The sequence below is a fragment of the Muscardinus avellanarius genome (assembly GCF_963383645.1).
Source record: "Muscardinus avellanarius genome assembly, chromosome: 1".
NCBI classification, from domain to species: Eukaryota; Metazoa; Chordata; class Mammalia; order Rodentia; family Gliridae; genus Muscardinus; species Muscardinus avellanarius.
This window is the reverse complement of record NC_137786.1, coordinates 122,938,993-122,958,944: the sequence shown is the minus strand read 5'-3', so window position 1 is coordinate 122,958,944 and position 19,952 is coordinate 122,938,993. Positions and strand designations below refer to the sequence as shown.

General features: G+C 44.3%; 1 protein-coding gene across 1 annotated transcript; it reads left to right on the top strand.

Moving 5' to 3' along the window:
• Positions 1-1,258: 1,258 nt before the first annotated feature.
• On the top strand, positions 1,259-12,391 carry ATP5MG (ATP synthase membrane subunit g; the record flags this gene model as incomplete). The annotated part of the gene is made up of 3 exons (XM_080708866.1): positions 1,259-1,334; positions 9,491-9,651; positions 12,293-12,391. Exons 1-3 carry the CDS (start codon positions 1,283-1,285, stop codon positions 12,389-12,391), a joined length of 312 nt encoding a protein of 103 aa, XP_080564992.1. The 5' UTR covers positions 1,259-1,282.
• Between the last annotated feature and the right edge of the window lie 7,561 nt (positions 12,392-19,952).

Here is a 19,952-nt window from a genome sequence, read left to right as displayed (position 1 = left end):
AATAATGTAGGATAGAAGAAATGAGACAGGAAGGAAAAGTAAAATATAACTTAAAGAATCTGGAGCTTAAGTGCTTCAGCCTCTAGTCCGCAAACCAGTTCTCTTTCCTGGAAACCTGTAGATTCTAGAGTTAATTAAAAGCAACTATAGTAGCCCTGTGCATCTGTTAACAGGACATATACGATATTTCAAGAAGCCTGAAATTTAGGACACTCCAGTTTATCTGTCAATCAGCTGAGGATCCCTAAAGTTGACCAGGCCACCAGAAAGCGCCTTGGGACTACCGGACTGAGAACTGAGATCATCCTTACAGACCTCTGGCCCACCCTTCATGAAAGTCTTCAGTAAGAAGAGAACCCTAGCCGGGCGTGGTGGCGCACGCTTGTAATCCCAGCATTCAGGAGGTGGAGACGGAGGATCAGGTTCATGGACTGCCTCAGCTACTTAGTGAGGCCCTTCGCAACTCAGTGAGACCCTGTTTCAAAAATAAAGACTAAAAAATAGGGATGGGGGTATAGCTCGGAGGTGGAATGCCCCTGGGTTCCATCCCCAAACCGAAAAAAAAAAAAAAAAAAAAAAGAGGGAGAGAGAGTACCCTGAACTCCCAAATATACCTTCCTCATCTTGAGGTGGCCCGTATTCTCTCCGGAATGTGTATTTCCTCCCTTTTCCCTAAAATAAACCTCTGTCCTTATCTCTGACTGGCGCGTGCTGAAATTCTTTTCCGTCACTTTAGCCAAGGATCCTGCAGATGCTGAGTGGGAGCCGAGGACTCACCCTGACACAGACACTGGGCGTGAGACAGAAGTTACAAAAGATCAACTAAAGAAAGCCTGTGCCGGAGACTTAGCTCCTAAGTCTACACGTCTAGCCTTGGACCCGCTCTGCCGGGCTAACGACCGCATCGGTCTAGGTGCAAATCCGCAGCAACTTGCGGCACTGACCCGCGACGGGTCTCAGACATTGAGGAAGGGACAGTCGGGGCCGCGGGCGGCGCATGCGCAGCTCCGCCCTCTAGGCGGCTGCCCGCAGAGATGCCTGTCCCGCCGCGGAGCCGCGCCGCCTTTTACGCGCCTGCCAGTCTTGTGTTTTCTTCTCTGCTTTCTTATCCATTGCTGAGGAGATAAACTGACCGGCTTGGCTTCTCCAGGGCGGCAGGCCGCCGGCCGACGCGGGCCAGTGCGGAGAGGGGCAGCCCGCGCCCGGGCGTACGCGGGGTCCTGCGGGGTCCTTCCGGGTGACTTTCAGCCGGCCTTCGGGGACGCAGCATCTACCCGGCGCCATGGCCCAGTTCGTCAGGAACTTGGTGGAGAAGACGCCGGCGCTGGTGAACGGTGAGCGGCGGGCCGGGCGAGCTCGGCGGCTGCGGGGTGCGGCGGGGGCGCCCAGGGCCGAAGACTCGAGCGGAGGCCAGGGCGAGGGCAGAGACGGCTCCCGCCGGGCCTCCAGGAGGGGCGGCAGTCTGCAGGAATGGTGCTGCATGGCGGAGCCTTGAGACCGTGCTCGGCTTTCCGTCCCGGACAGATTTTGAAATATTTGGGCTGTAGCCAGACCTGGTGACGCACACCTGTAATCCCAGTACTTGGAAGGCTGAGAAGCGAGGGTCGCAGGTTCGAGGACAGCCTTAGCAAGTACTGAGACTCATCAACCTAGAGACTTTTAAGCACAAGTAAAATAGGGCTAGGGTGCATCTCTGAGATAGAATACCCCAGGGATCAGTCCCCAGAAAGAAAAAAAAAAATACTTGCGCTGTAGTCTGAGGGAAATTTTAGGTGGAAATATACTTTATGAATCAGTCTTTCTGTCTCGGGAAGCATAACAAGGTTTCCGAATAAACGATATAAACCTTTATTATAGCTGAATATTCATGGAACGTTTTCCGTTTGAAGAGCCTCACTGACAAGCTCGCTGTATTTTAGAACAATCCGAAGTAGTCGCGAGACTGAATAGTAATATGTTTTGTTAGTAAACATTTCAAGTTGTAAATAATTTGTTTTATTCCCGAAACGAGATAAGTTAAATCGATGTACGTTTCTCTAGTAGTTCTGGTATATTATAATTAAGTGGTTGAAGGTCAAATCTCTAATTAGCTTTTATTCAGACTTGATTTTGAAATGTGAAAAAGTAGAAAGTAAATTTTGAAAAAAAAATACATGTAGTGGTTTTGAGGCTATTTTTCTGTGTTTTTTTTTTTTTTTTTTTTTTTGCCTTTGTTGTGGTACTGAAGATTAAACTCAATGGCATTCTACCTTGAAACTACACCCCAGCCCTTAATCACTTTCTGGCTTCCCTCCATCACCAGTCACACAAATTGATATTCATATTCATTCTCTCTCTCTCTCTCTCTCTCTCTCTCTCTCTCTCTCTCTCTCTCTCTCTCTCTCTCTCTCTAATGGGGATTAGATGAACCCAAAGGCATTCTACCTACAAGGAATACCTGAAGCCCCTTTTTTTTTTTTTTTTTTTTTTTTTTTTTTTTTTTTTTGGTACTGGGGGTGGAACCCTTCTACCTCCGGGCTACACTCCCAGACCTGTATTTTATTTGGGAACAGGGTCTCTTAAGCCAGTGAGGCTGGCTTCAAACCTGCACGATCCTCCTGCCTCCGCCTCCCAAGCCTGCACCACCACACCCTGCCTCCCTTATTTTTTATTTTAAAACAGGGTCCCATTAAGTCACAGAGGGCCATGAACCTGCTATCTTCGGGTTGCTGAGCTTGGCTGCAAGCCTGCTATCCTCCTGTCTCAGTCTCACAAGTACTGGGATTACAAATGTGTACCACCAAGCTTAGCAGTTAGCGAAGATTTTAAGTGCTAGATACTAAAAGTATTTGATATCTCTCTTCCTACAAAACTCCACAATTTACTAGTGAGACACTTTACACACTTTCCCAAATAATTTATTTGCAACTTTTACTTTATTAAGGTCATCAAGCCAGCATGGTGGCCCACACCTTCAATTCCAGTACTTGGGAGACTGTGACAGGAGGATTGCAGGTTCAAAGCCAGCGTCAGCAATTTAGCAAGATGCTCATAGTGAGACCCTGCTTCATAAAAGGACTAGGGGTCCAGTTTTGGGGTAGAATGCCCTGGATCCTATTCCCAGAAGCGGGGGTGGGGGTGGGGTGGATAATGAGTTACCTGTTATAAATGCTCTATAACTTTATGTAAATAAGAACAGACTTTTTTTTTTTTTTTTTTTTGGCGGTACTGGGGGGTGGGACCCAGGGGCATTCTGCCTCTGGGCAACACCCTCAGCCCTATTTTTTATTCTTTATTTTGAAACAAGGTCTCACTGAGTTCCAAAGGGCCTCACTAAGTAGTAGCTGAGGCTGGCCACAAACCCCAATCCTCCTGTCTCAGCCTTCCAAATGCTGGGATTACAAGTGTGTGCCACCACGCCCAGCTAAAAGAGCAGACTTTTTTTGTGGAAACCTTTATTATGCCTAGTGGGGCACAGATACTGATCCATAAAGTTTTTGTACTTTGTGGATGATTTGAGACAGGTTTTTTTTAGGGGGGGGTGTTGAGGTACTGGGGATCAAACCCAGGAGCATTCTACCTCAGAGCTATATCCCCAGCGTTATTTTTTGTTCTTTATTTTGAAACAGGGTCTCACTAAGTATCTTGAGGCTAGTCGCGAACCTGTGATCCTCCTATCTCAGCCTTCCGAGTACTGGGATTATAAGTATGCACCACCACACCTGGTTTGAGGCACAGTTTTTAATAATCTGTGGGGTGTGGTGACACATACCTGTATCCCAGTACTTGGGAGGCTGATTCAGGAAGATTATAGTTGCCAGGCCAGCCATAGCAATATAGTAAGACTCTCAGCAACCTAGCAAGACCCTATTTGAAAAAAATATGTCTTTGTCAACATGATTTACATTATGTTGTGAGACTATAGTGCACCAATAAAAACACATTAAAAATAAACAGCATGGTGGTGCACACTTGTAATCCCAGTACTTGGGGGGCTGAGGCAAGATCTCAGGCTTGGGAGGATCTCAGGCTCGTGGCCAGCCTCAGCTACTTGGTGAGGCCCTCCACAACATAGTGAGACCTTGTTTCAAAAAAAATTAAATAGAGCTGGGGGTGTAGCTCAGAAATAAAAGGCCCCTGGGTTCAATTCCCATTACCTTAAAATAAATAAATAAGAATAAAATGGGCTAGAAAAGAAAAAAGAAAGGGCTGAGGGTGTAGCTTGGAGGTAGAATGCCCCTTCAATCCGCAGTACCACAAAAAAAGAATAGTAAAAAACTGGATTTAGTGATGAAACCCAAAAATGAAAATAAATTATGTTACAAAATCTGTAAATCCTCTTCTATTAATTGGAAGATAATTTGTTATTCTTGCAAAAATACTCAGGAGGAATCAACTGGAGTCAGAATGTTAACATGGAAATATATGGCTTTATAGTATATGACAGTGAACTAAATGTGAATGTTAAATGTTTAATAAAGATTACTAGAGCCAGGCATGGTAGCACATGCTTGTAATCCCAGCATTCAGAGGGCTGAGACTAGAGGATCACGGTTCACAGACAGCCTCAGCTACTTAGTGAGGCCCTCCGCAATTTAGTGGGACCCTGTTTCAAAATAAAGAAGAAAAAAAAATAGGGCAGGGGATGTAGCTTGGAGGTCGAATTCCCCTGGTTCCATCCCCAGACCCTAAAAAAAAAAACCCAGATTATTGGCCATTCCCTAGGAGCCAAACTTACAGAAATAAGTAATTGTATCAACAAACTTCCCCAAAAAGTTCATAGAGTCTGTACTAAACTATAGATTTTATTTGGATTTCAGCCTTTTTTGTTTGTTTTGATGACCTTGACAATCTTGAGGTGTCTGTTTAGGAGTTCTGAAGAATTTTCCTCAATCCAGATCTACCAGGTGTCTTTCATAATTAGTCTAAAGCTATCAATTTTTTTAATCTCTTGGTTAAGGTAGTGTTTTATGAGTTCCTCTTCTGTCAAGTTATTATTTTCCCTTCACATACACCTTTGGCAGTACTGGGGATTGAACCCAGGGAAATTCTACCTCTCAGCTATACCTCCAACCCTTCTTCCCCCCCACCTCCACCCCCATACTGAGAATTGAACCCAGGGACATTCTACCTGCAAGCTACACCCCCTGCCCTATTTTTTATTCTTTCTTTGGAAACAGAGTCGCTGTTTATTTTGAAACTAGTAGCTGAGGCTGGATGCGAACCTGCAGTCCTCCTGTCTCAGCCTCCCAAGTACTGGGATTATAGGTGTGTACTACCACGCCTGACATTTTTTTTAACAGGGTCTAGGTAAATTGTTAAAGCTGGTCTTAAAACAGATCCTCTTGTCTCAACCTCCGAAGTAATAGGATTACAGGTGTGTGCCACCATGCCTGCCTGGGAACTGTTTGTTTTGTTTTGTTGTACTAAAATAGAACCCAGGGGCATTCTACCTCTGAGCTACACCTCCAGCCCTGTATTTTATTCTTTATTTTTGAAGCAAGGTCTCACTAAGTTGCAAAGGGCCTCACTAAGTAGCTGAGGCTGTCCACAAACCAGGATCCTCCGGTCTCAGCCTCCCAAATGCTGGGATTACAAGCATGCAGCACCACGCCTGGTGTAGGAACTGTTTTAAGTTGGCATCTCTGTCCCTTGGACATGTCCCCTTTCAGACTCAACTTGTATTTTTTCTGACCAGCCTTAGAACTGGCCGTTTCTCCAAGAAGTCCTATGTCCTTTTATTGGGCAGTAGAATTTAGAAACTAAGATCTACCTGCTGGGTTTGTTCCCTGCTACTGGAGTATTGCATTGAGGTCAACACGGTAAACAGGAATACAGATACATATACATACAGAATGTGAGTGTGTGTTTGCATGCGCACACATGTGCACCTGCATGCATACATACCTGCACATACACCTATACATTTACTAAATTATTTATGTATCTATCTACCTGTATATAAATATTGAAACTAGCTGGGGTGGTGGCACATTTCCTGTCCAGTACTTGAGAGACTGAAACAGGAGGATCACAGGCTCAAGGTCATTCTCATCAAGTAGTGAGATTCTCATCAATTTAGCAAGATCCTGTTTAAAAAATAAAAGTAACATAGGGCTGGGGGTGTAGCTTAGATGTAGAATGCCATCAGGTTCAGTCCCCATAATTACAAAAATAAATATTAAGCTAAACATAACATGAGTTCATCTGGATATCTCCAACTTTAATCTAGTAGCACTGGGTTTATTCGTTTTATGGGGGAGGGGGAGTACTAAGATTTAAACCCAGGGGCATTCTACCTCTAAGCTACACCTCAGCCCTGTTTTTTGTTTTTGTTTTTAATTGTGAAACAAGATCTAAGTTGCTTACTAAGTTGCTAAGGCTAACTGCAAACCTGTGATCCTCCTGTCTCAGCCTCCCAAGAACTGAGATTACAGGTGTGGGCCACCAGCTCTGGCTACCCTTGGCTATTTTTGTTTCTTTCCTTGTTCATCTCTTAACTTCCCTTTCCTTCAGTGAGAAATACGGCTCCCACCTCCACTGTTCATCTTTTGTATACGTGTGTGTGTGTGTGTGACTGAGGATTGAACTCGGGCATTCTACCTCTGAGCAAGTTGCAGAGGAACTCATGAGGTTGCTGAGGCTGGTGGTGAAACAGTGATCCTCCTGTTTCAGCCTCCCAGGTACTGGAATTAGTACCGTAGGCCACCATGCATGGCTTCTTGTGTACTTGTGAAGCAGTTTCAAATTTAGTAACTGGTACCTCTGAGAAATTTATCAACTTAAATAGTATTTATGTACAACATACTTATTTAGTTTGTGGAGGAGGGGGTGGGTATCTGTGCTGGGGATCACCCTGGAAGTCATGCTAGGTAAGCACTCTAACTAAGCTACACCCCAGACTCTGACTCCTCCTTTTTATTATTTTATTTTTAATTTATTTTGTGGGAGTTGATTGGTTGGTACTGGGGATTGAACCCCCCAGAGGTGTTCTATCCCTAAGCTACACCCTCAGCCCCCTTTTTCTGTGTGTATGTGTGGGTACTAGGAATGAAACCCAGGAGCATTCTACCTCTGAGCTACACCCCCAGCCTGATACTTTTTTGATACTGGGGCTGGAACCCAGGGGCATTCTACTTCCACAAGCTTGTAATCCCAGCATTTGGGAAGCTGAGACAGGAGTATGGTGGTTCGCAGACAGCCTCAGCGACTTAGTGAGGCCCTTTGCACCTCAGTGAGACTCAGTTTCCAAATAAAGAATAAAATATAGGGCTGGGGTTGTAGCTAAATATATATAGAGAGAGAGTGGGTGTGGTGGTGCACGCTTGTAATCCCAGCGCCTGAGAGGCGCATATATATATGATGTGGTGGTGCACGCTTGTAATCCCAGTGCTTGAGAGGCTGAGACAAGAGGATTGCACAGGTTCGAAGCCAGAGTGAGACTCAGCAACTAAGTGAGACCCTGTTTCCAAATAAAGTATAAAATAGGTCTGGGAGTATAACCTGGAGGTAAAAAAGCCTCAGTACTAAAAAAATTTTTTTTTTTTTTCTTTTTAAGCTGGCATGGTGGTGCACACTTGTAATCCCACCATTCGGGAGGCTGAGACAGGAGGATTGTGCTTCTTGCTCAGCCTCTGCTACTTTTTTTTTCCCCCTCGGATCTGGGAATGGAATTCAGGGGCATTCAATCCCTGTGCTACATCCCCTGCCCCCTATTTTTTATTATTTATTCCTAAAACAGGGTCTTAGTAGTTGAGGCTGTGAACTGCTATGCCCTGGTCTCAGCCTCCCGAAAGCTGGATTACAAGCGTGCCCCACCACACCTGGCTAGCCTCAGCTACTTAGTGAGGTCCCTTACAACTCATTGAGACCCTGTTTCAAAATAAAGAATAAAAAATAGGTCTGGGGGGGGGTATATCTCGGAGGTAGACTGCCTCTAGGTTCCATCCCCAGTACTGCAAAAAAAAAAAAAAAATGGTGTGTGTGTGTATAGGAGCCAGGCATGGTGATGCACGCTTGTAATTTCAGTACTTGGGAGGCTGAAACAGAAGGAGGGATAGCAGGTTTGCAGACAGACTCAGCCACTTAGTGAGGCCCTCCACAACTTAGACCCTGCTTCAAAATAAAGAATAAAAAATAGGACTGGTTCCAGGCATTTTGGCACATGCTTGTAATCCCAACACTTGGGAAGCTGAAAAAAATAATAAGGCTGGGATTAGAGTTTGGAGATACAGTGCCCTGGGTTCAATCCTCAGTACTAAAATAATAATAATAATAATAATAATAATAATAATAATAATAATAGATTTTCTCCTGCTGAGTCACTACTGTAATCTCACATTTACTCTGGTTGTAAAAGATCTGTTTTTGAAGAATTTATTTTGTAATATAGATTCTAGTTTTGCAGGTTTTACTTTTATCATCAGTGGTACTTTTGAAAGAGGAACGGCTATGCATTTGTTAGAGAAAGCTTTAATCCAGCACATATTGATGAGAATACCAAAAATGGGTACCAACTGGTATGATTCCATCTGGATCTGTAGCCAGGCCAATATTGTGATAAATTTTAATCTTATTCTTAAGGGTGCCTCTGGGCTAGGAGTGGTGGCACATGCTTGTAATCCCACTATTTGGAAGGCTGAGACAGGAAGATCACACAGGTTCAAAGCTGGCCTTAGCTACTTAGGAAGGCTCTCAGCAGCTTGGTGAGACCCTGTTTCCAAACAAAATATAAAAGAAAATAGGTCTGGGAATGTAGCCCCAGGGTAGAAAGCCCCGTGGTTCCATCCCCAGTACCACAGAAAGAAAAAAGGGGGGATGTCTCTGTGGGGAGGGGCCACTCAGGATTGAACCCAGGGGTGTTCTACCTCTGAGGTAAACCCCCAGCCCTGCTTTATTTCCTATTTGGTAATAAGATCTTACTAGGTTGCAGAGGCTGTCCTTGAACCTGCGATCCTCCTATTTCAGCTTCCCAAGTACTGGTATTAGAAGTATGTACTGCCACACCTGGCAAAAGAAGTTTGTTTTTGTTTTGTGATGTTGGAGAGTAAACTCAGGGCCTTGTGCATGCTAGAGGAGCACTCTACCACTGAGCCACATATTCAGCCATTCTGCAGAGCTCCTTCCTTCCCTTCCTGGACATCTCTCTTTCCACATTTTCTGATATCTCTACCAAGAAAATAAGAATAAATTGTTGCTGTTTTCTACTAGTAACTTTACAGTGAATTAGATTTGCCATTGACAAGTGCAGTAACTGGCTGAGTGGCCACTAGTGAAGTCCCAGCATAATTGAAGGTGCTTGGAGTTTCCTGCCTGCTTGAGCTTCCTGTGACACAGGTGTTCTGCACCTTTAACAGCCTCTTGGTACCTTGAGGCAAGTTTGGCTTTTACTACTGGGCACAAGCGCTGGATGAATATGATGCATGAGTAAATATTTGTGTCCAGCCCACACACCTGCTTCTCTTGGTCTCCGGAGAGTTCATCCTGGTTCTGTTGTTTGTTTGTTTTCTAGCTGCTGTGACTTACTCGAAGCCTCGATTGGCCACGTTTTGGCACTATGCCAAAGTCGAGCTGGTTCCGCCAACCCCTGCTGAGATCCCTGCAGCTATTCAGAGCCTGAAAAAAGTAGTCAATAGTGCTAAAACTGGGAGCTTCAAACAGCTCACAGTTAAGGTAACTATGGCTAAGTGAAAACGCATGTGCATTACAGAAAATGTCTTCTCTTGGGATTTTTCTGATGGTTTTGATTAATGCATGTTTTTCAGTAAGGTTGAATCCAAATTTTGAAAGGTAATCTCTTGACTGCTGAAAAAATACTTTATTAATTTTTTCATCTGTATAAATAATTAAGCTAGTTTGTATTTTAGTCTTATGGAACAAACACTTTTTTTACAACTAGGAAGCTTTTTTCTTTTCAATTTTGGCTACTAAAATACAGTGGCACACCCGATCACGCTTGTAATCCCAGTACTTGGGAGGCAGAGACAGGAGGATCACAGGTTTGCAGCCAACCTCAGCTACTTAGTAAGGCCCTCCACAACTTAGTAAGACCCTGTTTCAAAATAAAGAGTAAAAAAATAAGGCTGGAGATATAGCTCAGAGGTAGAATGCTGGGTTCCATCCCCAGTACCACACACCAAAAAAACCATAATGGCTCACTGTGCTAATTCTGTATCTTTTTTCATCTGTAGTTCTGGAATTCTCTTCAGTTCAGCCAAATGTCTCTTGAACTGTGTTAGGAAGCTGACGCATATGTGGCTGGTGAGACACCAAACTCTGGTTATCTTGCTGCGTGAAGATTAAGCACCATAATAACTGGAAGTTGAGTTTTGAGCTTGCTTAGATTTGCCTTCATAAATGAAGAGAGCCCAAGTTACCAAAAGCTTAAATAACTAATAATTGCTGACTTTAGAAGTCAGCTTTCAGAAGACTTCCAGTGATCTCTGGTTTAATGTGAAGGGCAAAGTTTACTTCCAGAAGTGCTTAAAGGAAAAAACCAAATTTTGTTACAGAAAGATAGTTTTTTCATTTGGAGTTTCAAGCCCAAAACAGTGCATTCTGGAACCACATGTGTTTTCTTCTTCAGGGCAATAATATGTTGATTTGTGAAACTGAGCACTGAATACTTGGAAAGCATTAAACCAAATAATGAATGAATGAAAAGGAAGTGTAAAGGAGAACACAGAGCCCTTCGTCCTGAAGCAGGTTTTCTTTAGCCAGACACAAATGTCTCTTCAGACCTTTGGCTTCCTATAGCTGCCTTCACATGCATGCCCTGTCTAAATGTGTCAGCTATTTCCAGGATGTGGGTTGTTTTAGGGCCCATAAAGTGTCTCATAAACTAATAATGAAAGGGTTAAGTCAGTTCAGGTCTTTAAAGAATGCTTTGAAAGAATTTATAAGCTCTGGACTATTTACCTTACAAAATTGAAAGTTCAAGGGTTCTCAGCAGTTGAACAGAGTAACAGCAGTAATTTTTGGCTTTGACTAAAATGTCCTCTAGTTTGAATAGCATTCTTGTATTCTGTTACTTAACCCTGGAAACAAATAGTTTTAAATGTGTAAGAATGCTGGGCATAGTTGGGCATGGTAATGCAACTTGTAATCTTAGTACTTGGGAAGCTGAGGCAGGAGGATCAGAGGTTCACAGCCAGCTTTAGCAATTTGTGAGGCCCTCTGCGATTTAAAATAAAGGAAAAAAATCGGGCTGGGGTGTAGCTCAGGGGTGAATGCCCCTGGATTCAAAACCTAGTACAAAAAACAAAAAACAAGCCGGGCGTGGTGGCGCACGCTTGTAATCCCAGCATTCGGGAGGCTGAGACCTGAGGATCACGGTTCGCGGACAGCCTCAGCTAATTAGTGAGGCCCTTCGCAACTCAGTGAGACCCTGTTTCAAAATAAAGAATAAAAAATAGGGCAGGGGATGTAGCTTGGAGGTCAAATGCCCCTGGGTTCCATCCCCAGACCCACAAAAAAAAAAAAAAGAAAAGAAAGCCAGGCCTGGTAGTGCATACCTGTAATCCCTGTACTTGGGGGACTGAAATACGAGGGTCATATGTTCAGGGCCAGCATCAGCAACTTATTTAAACCCTGTCTCAAAAAGATCAAAGCTGGGTGTGGTGGCACATGCTTGTAATTCCAGCATTTAGGGGGCCTAGCAGGAGGATTACAGTTTGTGGACAGCCTCAACTACTTAGTGAGGCCCTTTGCAACTCAGTGAGACCCTGTTTCAAAATAATGAATAAGTAGCTGGGTGTGGTGGCACGCACTTGTAATCCCTGAGCTTGGGAGGCAGAGACAGGATCATGCAGGTTCAAAGCCAGCCTCACTGGCCTAAGAGACCCTGTTTCCAACGAAAAATATAAAAATAGGTCTGGAGTATAGCCCGGAGGTAGAAGGGTTCCATCCCCAGTACCATGAAGGGAGAGAGGGAGGGAGGGAAGGAGGGAGGGTGGGCGGGCTAGGGGTGTGGCTCAGATGTAGAATGTCCCTGAGTTCCATCTTCAAAACCACACACAAAAAAAAGATCATAACTCATTGGCTATGGTGGACCATGCTTGTAATCCCTGTGCTTAGGAGGCTGAGGCAGGAGGATCACAGGTTTGCAGCCAGCCTCAGCAACTTACTGAAGCCCTCTACACATAATGAGGTGTTGTTTCAAGATAGGTCTGGGGATCCAGTTCAAAGGTAGAATACCACTGGGGTCAGCCCCATACACACACAGGTATAGCTCAGAGGTAGAACAATCCTGAGCTCAGCCCCCAATACCCCGAAAAAGGGTACCTTAAAATTTGTACTTTTTTTTTTTTTTCAGGAAGCTGTGCTGAATGGGTTAGTGGCCACTGAAGTGTGGATGTGGTTTTATATCGGAGAGATCATAGGCAAGCGTGGTATCGTTGGCTACAATGTTTGAAGACTGATCTTTAACATCTGATTATATTAGATGTCTTGTTCGACAATTCTTGGACTGTGTGCAACCTGAATAAAAATGTGTCAAAAATCAGTGTTTTCTCTATTTGATTCTATATGAAAGGTCAGCTTTTCTATTAATTTGATTTGTCTTTTGCCTTGACACATTAATACAGCTCTAAATGCTTGTCTATCCTGAAATTGGAAAGGACGTATGTGACTCTACAAGCCTGATACATGAATACATGAGGATAACAGTTTAATTTGAAGGTTTAAAATATGTGATACTGCTGGGCGTGGTGGCGCTTGTAATCCCAGCAGCTTGTAACCCCAGCATTCGGGAGGCTGAGAGACAAGGATCACCCTTCAAGAACAGCCCTTGTTTCAAAATAAATAATAAAAAATAGGGCTGGGAGTATAGTTTGGAGGTAGAATGCTCCTGGGTTCCATCCCCAGTAGTGAGTGAGTGTGTGTGTGTGTGTGTGTGTGTGTGTGTGTGTGTGTTACTTAACTTTATTTCCAGGAAAAGTTGAGGATAGATCAACTATCCTCAAAAAAAAAAAGTTGAGAAAACTAGAACTTCCATGCTTGGGAGACGGAGGAGACAGGAGGATCGCACAGGTTTGAAGCCAGCTGCGTGCACTGGCTTAAGAGACCCTGTTTCCAAATAAAAAAAAAGTATAAAATAGGTCTGGGAGAGTAACCCGGAGGTAGAAAGGCTTCCAGGAACCCCAGTACCACCAAAAAAAAAAAAAAAAAAAAAACTAGAACTTCCTACAGTAGAAGACATAGTATTATAGTATTGCCATGTGCCAGATTGATGTGGTTAAATCTTGTTGGTGTATAGGTGCAGTAATCCTCACCTATAATCCCAGTATTTGGGAGGCTGAGACAGGAGGATCCCAGGTTTGGGGCCAACTTTAGCAACTTGGTGAGACCCAATATCACAATAAGATAGGGTTGGGGTATAGCTCAGAGCTAGAATCCCTTGGGTTTAATCTCTGGTTAAAAGGTATTATGGCACCTGGTGTGGTGACACACAATTGTAGTCCCCGCGCTTGGGAGGCAGAGACAGGAGGATCGCACTGGTTCGAAGCCAGCCTCACTGGCTTAAGAGACCCTGTTTCCAAATAAATAAAATAGGTCTGGGAGTGTAGCCTGGAGGTAGAAGGGTTTCCAGGAACCCTAGTACCACCAAAAAAAAAAAAAAAAAAAACCCAAAAGGCATTATGGCTCGCAATTAGCCCTTTAATAGTGTTGAGCCTTTATCTTGTCAGTCCCAATTTATCCAATGCATTTAGAACTCTATTCCTTTACCCCCAAAAAGGGCATAGTTTTGTTTGTTTAGTATTGGGGATGGAACCTAGGGGCATTCTGCCTCTGAGCTATACCCCCCAGCTCCCCCCACCCCTGCTGGGGATTGAACTCAGGTATTCTACCTCAGAGCTACCTCCCCAGCCCTATTTTTTTATTCTTTATTTTGAAACAGGGTTTCACTAAGTTCCTGAAGGCCTCACTAATTAGCTGAGGCTGGCTACGAACCTGCAATCTATCTCAGCTTCCCAAGTACTGGGATTACAAGTATGTGCCACCATGCCCAGCTATTATTCTTTATTTTGAAACAGACCTCACTAAGTTGCAGAGGGCCTCACTGAGTAGCTGAGGCTGTCCACGAACCACTATCCTCCTGTCTCAGCACTGCCACCACAAGCGTGTGCCACCACACCTGGCTAGAAAAGGCAAAAAAAAAATGTCCATGGAGATTGTTAGTCTTCTGAAAGAAGAACCAGTGCCCAACTTATTGCAGAAGCAGTAAACACAGGTGATCAAAACTGAAACTAAAGCTGTGTGTGGTGGCACACGCTTGTAATCCCAGCCTTTGGGAGGCTAAGACAGGAGAATCATGGTTTGTGGACAGCCTCAGCTATTTGCTGAGGCCCTGTTTCAAAATAAAGAATAAAATACAGTGCTGGGGTGTAGTTCGGAGGTCGAATGCCCCTAGGTTCCATCCCCAGTACAAAAAAAAAAAAAAAAACTGAAACTAACTAACCTCTTCAGAGTAACTGAAAATTAGAGTGAAGGGCTGCAGACACAGATGGCAAGAATAATCTGCGAAAATTTCTGTTGTATGCAGTACGTGCATATTTAGCCAGAAAGAAAACTGAGCTCAACTAGCTGTGGTTGTAATTTATGGAGGCCTGGTTGATTCAGTCAGTACCACCACATGATCTCAAACACTTGCTGCTCCCTCCACTGCTCCCTGTGCCCTGCAGTGCACCCCAGTCTCCACAGGCCAGTGTGGAGCCTCCTTAGGTGACGTGGCTTCCCGGGCTTGTGCCCTTTTGCCTTCATCCACTCCACGTGCTTTGCTAGCAGGAAACTGTTGAAGCTCTCTTCCAGTAAGTTTGTGGATGCAACATGCTTGCCTTTGGCAAGTGTAATGTCTACAGTGAGCCTCCTAGTTCTGGGCCCTACCCACGTGGTAGAAGCATGAACAAGCCTGCTTCCTGGTCGCTGAAGTGAGTCTGGTGCCATGAGGGAAGTGGGATATGTGCTTGGAAGAAGTTAACCCAGACATAAGAGGAAGGTTCAAAAGAGGTTGTCATAGGACATAAACCAGGAGAAGAGTCAAGAATGGAGCAAGGTACTCACCTGGGATCCTGGATACTCAGGACCCTGAGGCAGGCAGGTTGCAAGTTCAAGGCCAGCCTGGACAGCATAGTGAGACCTGCCTAAAAATTTAGAAAGAAAGGAAGCTGAGCATGATGGCACTCACCTGAAATCCCAGTTCCCTGGACACTGAGTCATGGCCAGCCTCAGCAACTTAGACCTTGTTCCAAAATAAAAAATAAGCTGTGTATGGTGGCATACACTTATAATCTCAGTACTTGGGAGGCCAAGGCAGCAGAGTTGCAGATTCAAGCCAGCCTCAGCAACTTAGGCCCTTTTCAACTGAGACCCTGTTTCAAAATTTTAAAAAATAGGGCTGGGGGTGTGTGTGTCAAGAAGTAGAATGTCCCTGGGTTTAATCCCCAACACTCAAAATTATGAAAAAGAGCTGCCTAGCATGCATGAGGTCCTGGGGGACTCCCAATACCCCCCACACACACACACACCTAGTAAGCCAGGAAAAGTCTGGCATAACCACACATAGTTACACACACACACACACACACACACACACACACACACACACACACACACCTAGTAAGCCAGGAAAAGTCCGGCATAACCACACATAGTTATGTGTACTTACAATCCCAGTACTTGGAAGGCTGAAACAGGATAAGTTCTAAACCAATCTCAGCAAGACCTTGTTTCAATGTGTGTGTGTGTGTGTGTGTGTGTGTGTGTGTGTGTGTGTGTGCGCGCTATGCTTTTATTGGTACATTATAGTCTCAAAATAAATTATGTTGACAGTGACATATATGCACACAGCACTTGGTAGCCCCCTGACCTCCCCATTTCCCCCCTTCACTTTCTGTGACTGGCTAATCTCACTTAACATATTCTCCAGGTCTTTCTATTTTATTTTGCAAATGACATAATTTTGTTCTTTATTGCTGGGTAGAGTTCATTGTGTTTATTTCTCATAATTTTGTAATCCATCTGTTGATGGACACCTAGGTTAGTTCCATATTTTGGCTATTGTGAATTGCGCTGCTATTAACTTGAGTATGCATATATTACTGTAGTTCTCTGATTTCAGCCCCTTTGGAAAGATACCCAGAAGTGGTAGAGTGGATCATATGGTGGATCCATTTCTAGTTTTCTGAGAAATCTCCATACTGATATCCATAGTGGTTGAACTAGTTTGCAATCCCACCAACATGTAGAGGAGTTCCTGTTCCCCTACATCCTCGCCATTCTGATTGGGGTTAGATGTAATCTCAGTGTAGTTTGTTTTCCTTTTTGCAGTGCTGGGGATTAAATCCAGGGGCATTCTATCTGGGCTATACCCTCAGCTCTAGTTTTTGTTCTTTTGTGTGTGTGTGTGTGTGTGTGTGTGTGTGTGTGTGTGTGTGTGATACTGGGATAGAACTCAGGGGCTTTATACCTCCGGGCTACCCTCCCAGACCTATTTTATATTTTATTTGGAAACAGGGTCTTACTAAGTTGTTGAAAGCCTCACTAAGTAGCTGAGGCTGGCTTCGAACATACATGATCCTCCTATCTCAGCCTCCCAAGTGCTGGGACTACAAGTGTGCGCCACCTGGTTTATTCTTCGTTGTATTTTTGTTTTGTTTCTTGCAGGTCTGGGGACGGAACCCAGGGGCATTTGGCCTCCGAGCTACACCCCCTGCCCTATTTTTCATTCTTTATTTTGAAACATGGTCTCACTAAATTGCGGAGGGCCTCACTAAGTAGCTGAGGCTGTCCGCTAACCGCAATCCTCCTGTCTCAGCCTCCAAAATGCTTGCCACCAAGCCCAGCTTATTTTTATATTTTTGAAACAGTGTCTCACTAAGTTGCAGAGGGCCTCACTAAGTAACTGAGGCTGGCTAAGAACCTGCAATCCTCCTGTCTCAGCCTCCCAAGTAATGGGATTTCAAGCATGTGCCATCACACCTGGCTCTCAGTGTAGTTTTGATTTGCATCTCTCTGATTGCTAATGAGGTTGAACATTTTTTTGTATGTGTGGTACTGGGGTGGAACCCAGGGATCTTCTCCTTCTGGGCCATACTCCCAGACCTATTTTAGACTTTATTTGGAAAGGGGGTCTCACTAAGTTGCTGAGAGCCTCACTAGGTAGCTGAGGTTGGCTTCAAACCTGTACGATCCTCCTGTCTCAGCCTCCAAGTGCTGGGATTACAAGCGTGCACCACCACACCCTGTTAGAACATTTTTTGATGTATCTGTTAGCCATTTGTATCTTTTCTTTTGTGAAGTGTCTGTTCAATTCAGTTGTACATTTCTTGATTGGGTTATCTTTATTTTAGTGTAGTTTTTTAAGTTCTTTGTGTATTCTAGATATTAGTCCTTTATCAGAGGTGTAGCTGGCAAAGATCTCCCATTCTGTAGGCTTTCTCTTTAGACTCTTGAAAGAAAATGCATGGAGTGAACTGAACATAGTGGCACACACCTGTGGTTCCAGCTACATGGAAGGCTGAGGCAGGAGGACCACTTAAGCTTGTCAGTTTGAGATCAACCTGGGCAATAGCAAGACCCCATTTCAAAAAAAAAATGCACATTTGGGAGGCTGAGACAGGAGGATTGCACAGGTTCAAAGCCAGCCTCAGCTACTTAGTGAAGCTCTCAGCAACTTAGTGAGACCTGTTTCCAAATAAAATATAAAATAGGTCTGGGAGTGTACCCTGGAGAGGTAAAAAGCCCCTGGGTTCCAGCCTCAGTACCACACACTAAAAAAAATGCATAGATGCATGAAACAGGCTTATTTATGGTCCTGTTAAGAACTTAAAAGTTCTTATTTTCTCAGAACTTAAAAGCATAGTTGCTCAGTAGCAGGCAGCGGGAGAAGGAAGATTATGGTTGCTAAAATCCAAAGCTAAGCTGGGCATGGTAGAACATGCCTGTAATTCCAGTACTTGGGAGGCTGAGACAGGAGGATCACAGGTTTGAGGGCAGCCTCAGCAAGTAGACTCATCAACCTAGTGAGACCTTGTCTCAAAAATAAAATAGGGCTGGGGGTGTAGCTCAGAAGTAGAATGACCCTGGGTTCATTCAATCCCCAGTACCAAAAAATAAATAATTAATAAAGTCCAAAAGTACTCAATACAAATAAAAGTCACTATGGTCCTGAAGTATGATTCCTAAGGAAACCATTAGCTATAAAAATAAGTTCAACATAATGTCAACAAGCAGCAAAGGCTCTTGGGTGAGACTTAGGTCATTCATTTCAAGGCTACCGTGAAGGGCTGAGGACACAGTTCAATGGCAGAGTGCTTGCGTAGCATTCAGGAGGCCCTGGGTTTGAACCCCAGCACTGCAAAGGCAGATGACAGACAGGCAGCCCACACGGAGAGACAACTGATAGATAGCTAGGCAGGCAGACAGACATATCTGGCAAAGGTTAATGTGAAGCTGCCTACGTTGCACATTTAACCCTTTGTACATCTCAGCACTATTCTCCTTGATAGCAGCCTCTGCTTTCTTTCCCAGTGGTCTCTTACACACACCTAAGCCTTTCTCTTTGCCCTGATTTCTGCCCTGCGTTCCAAGCTCAAGCCATTGCATTCTCTTTGCATTACAAGTCACTAGCACTATCTCAGCCCCCAACTTTCCTCTGAAGTACAGGGGCCACATGATACGCAGGGCACACATTTACTAAGTCAGAAACCAACAGCGGCACATTCGTGGCGTGGCTGGGCCCCCGGAAGCAGTGCCGAGTGGAAACATAAGTTGGGCCAGGTCATGGTCCCCCGTTGCTCTGATTTTGCGCATGACTACCTGCACACCCTGCTTTGTGTTTCTACGGTCTGGTCTGTGTAATGTTGCTTATATTCTCAGTCTTGTTCTTCTCCACTATCAAGCTCTTCTGTAGTTTTGGTTGCAATACTGGGATGAAGCCCTGGGCTGCACATATTCCGATAAGCACTCTACCACTGAACTGCATCCCCAGTTACAGTTACTTAAAAGTTTTTGTCCCTTTACATGTTGGCCTCCCTAATCTTATGCAAGATAGTGTATAACTTTATGGAATTCTTTTTTTTTCTTCTATTTTATAGTACTTGTATTTAAACCCAGAAGCATTCTACTTTCAAGCCACATTCCCAGCCCAATTTTTACTTTTTAAATTTTTTGTGGGTCTGGGGATGGAACACAGGGGCATCCTACCTCCGAGCTACACCCCTGCCCTATTTTTCATTCTTTATTTTGAAACAGGGTCTCACTAAGTTGTGGAGGGCCTCACTAAGTAGCTGAGGCTGGCCGCGAATCATGATCCTCCGGTCTCAGCCTCCAAAACACTGAGATTACAATAATTTTTAATTTTGAAACAGAGTCTTGATAAATTACTGAGGCTGGCCTCAAACCTGATCCTCTTGTCTCAGCCTCCCAAGTTAGGATTAGAAGGTTTGGGGTTTTTTTTGTGTGTGTAGACGGGGCGATTGGAGAATGAAACCAGGGGCATTCTATCTCCAACCCATACACCCCCCCCAGCTCTTTTTTTTTTTTTTAGCACTGGGGATTGAGCCCAGAGGCATTCTACCCCCCCGAGCTACACCCCCAGCCCTATTTTATTTTTTATTTGAAAACAGGGTCTTGTTAGGTTGATGAGAGTCTCACTACTTGCTTTATTTTTTGTCTTGAAACAGTCTTGCTAGATTGCTAAGACTGTCCTTGAACGACAGGACAATCCTCCTATCTCAGCATCCCAAATACTGAGAGGTGCATGTTACCACACCCAGATAGAAAATCTCACTATTTCCTAATTGGTGTGGTTTTTATTCTACCAGGACATGATTTGGTATGACTGTGATCTGGTGATGATACAGTAACAGCTCTACCAGAAATAACGCCTTAGCAGAGAGCTTATGCTAGACCTTCCACCAAGGAAAAGGCCCCAAGCTGCTGAAACACTGCCACTCCAGGCCCTTGACAATATG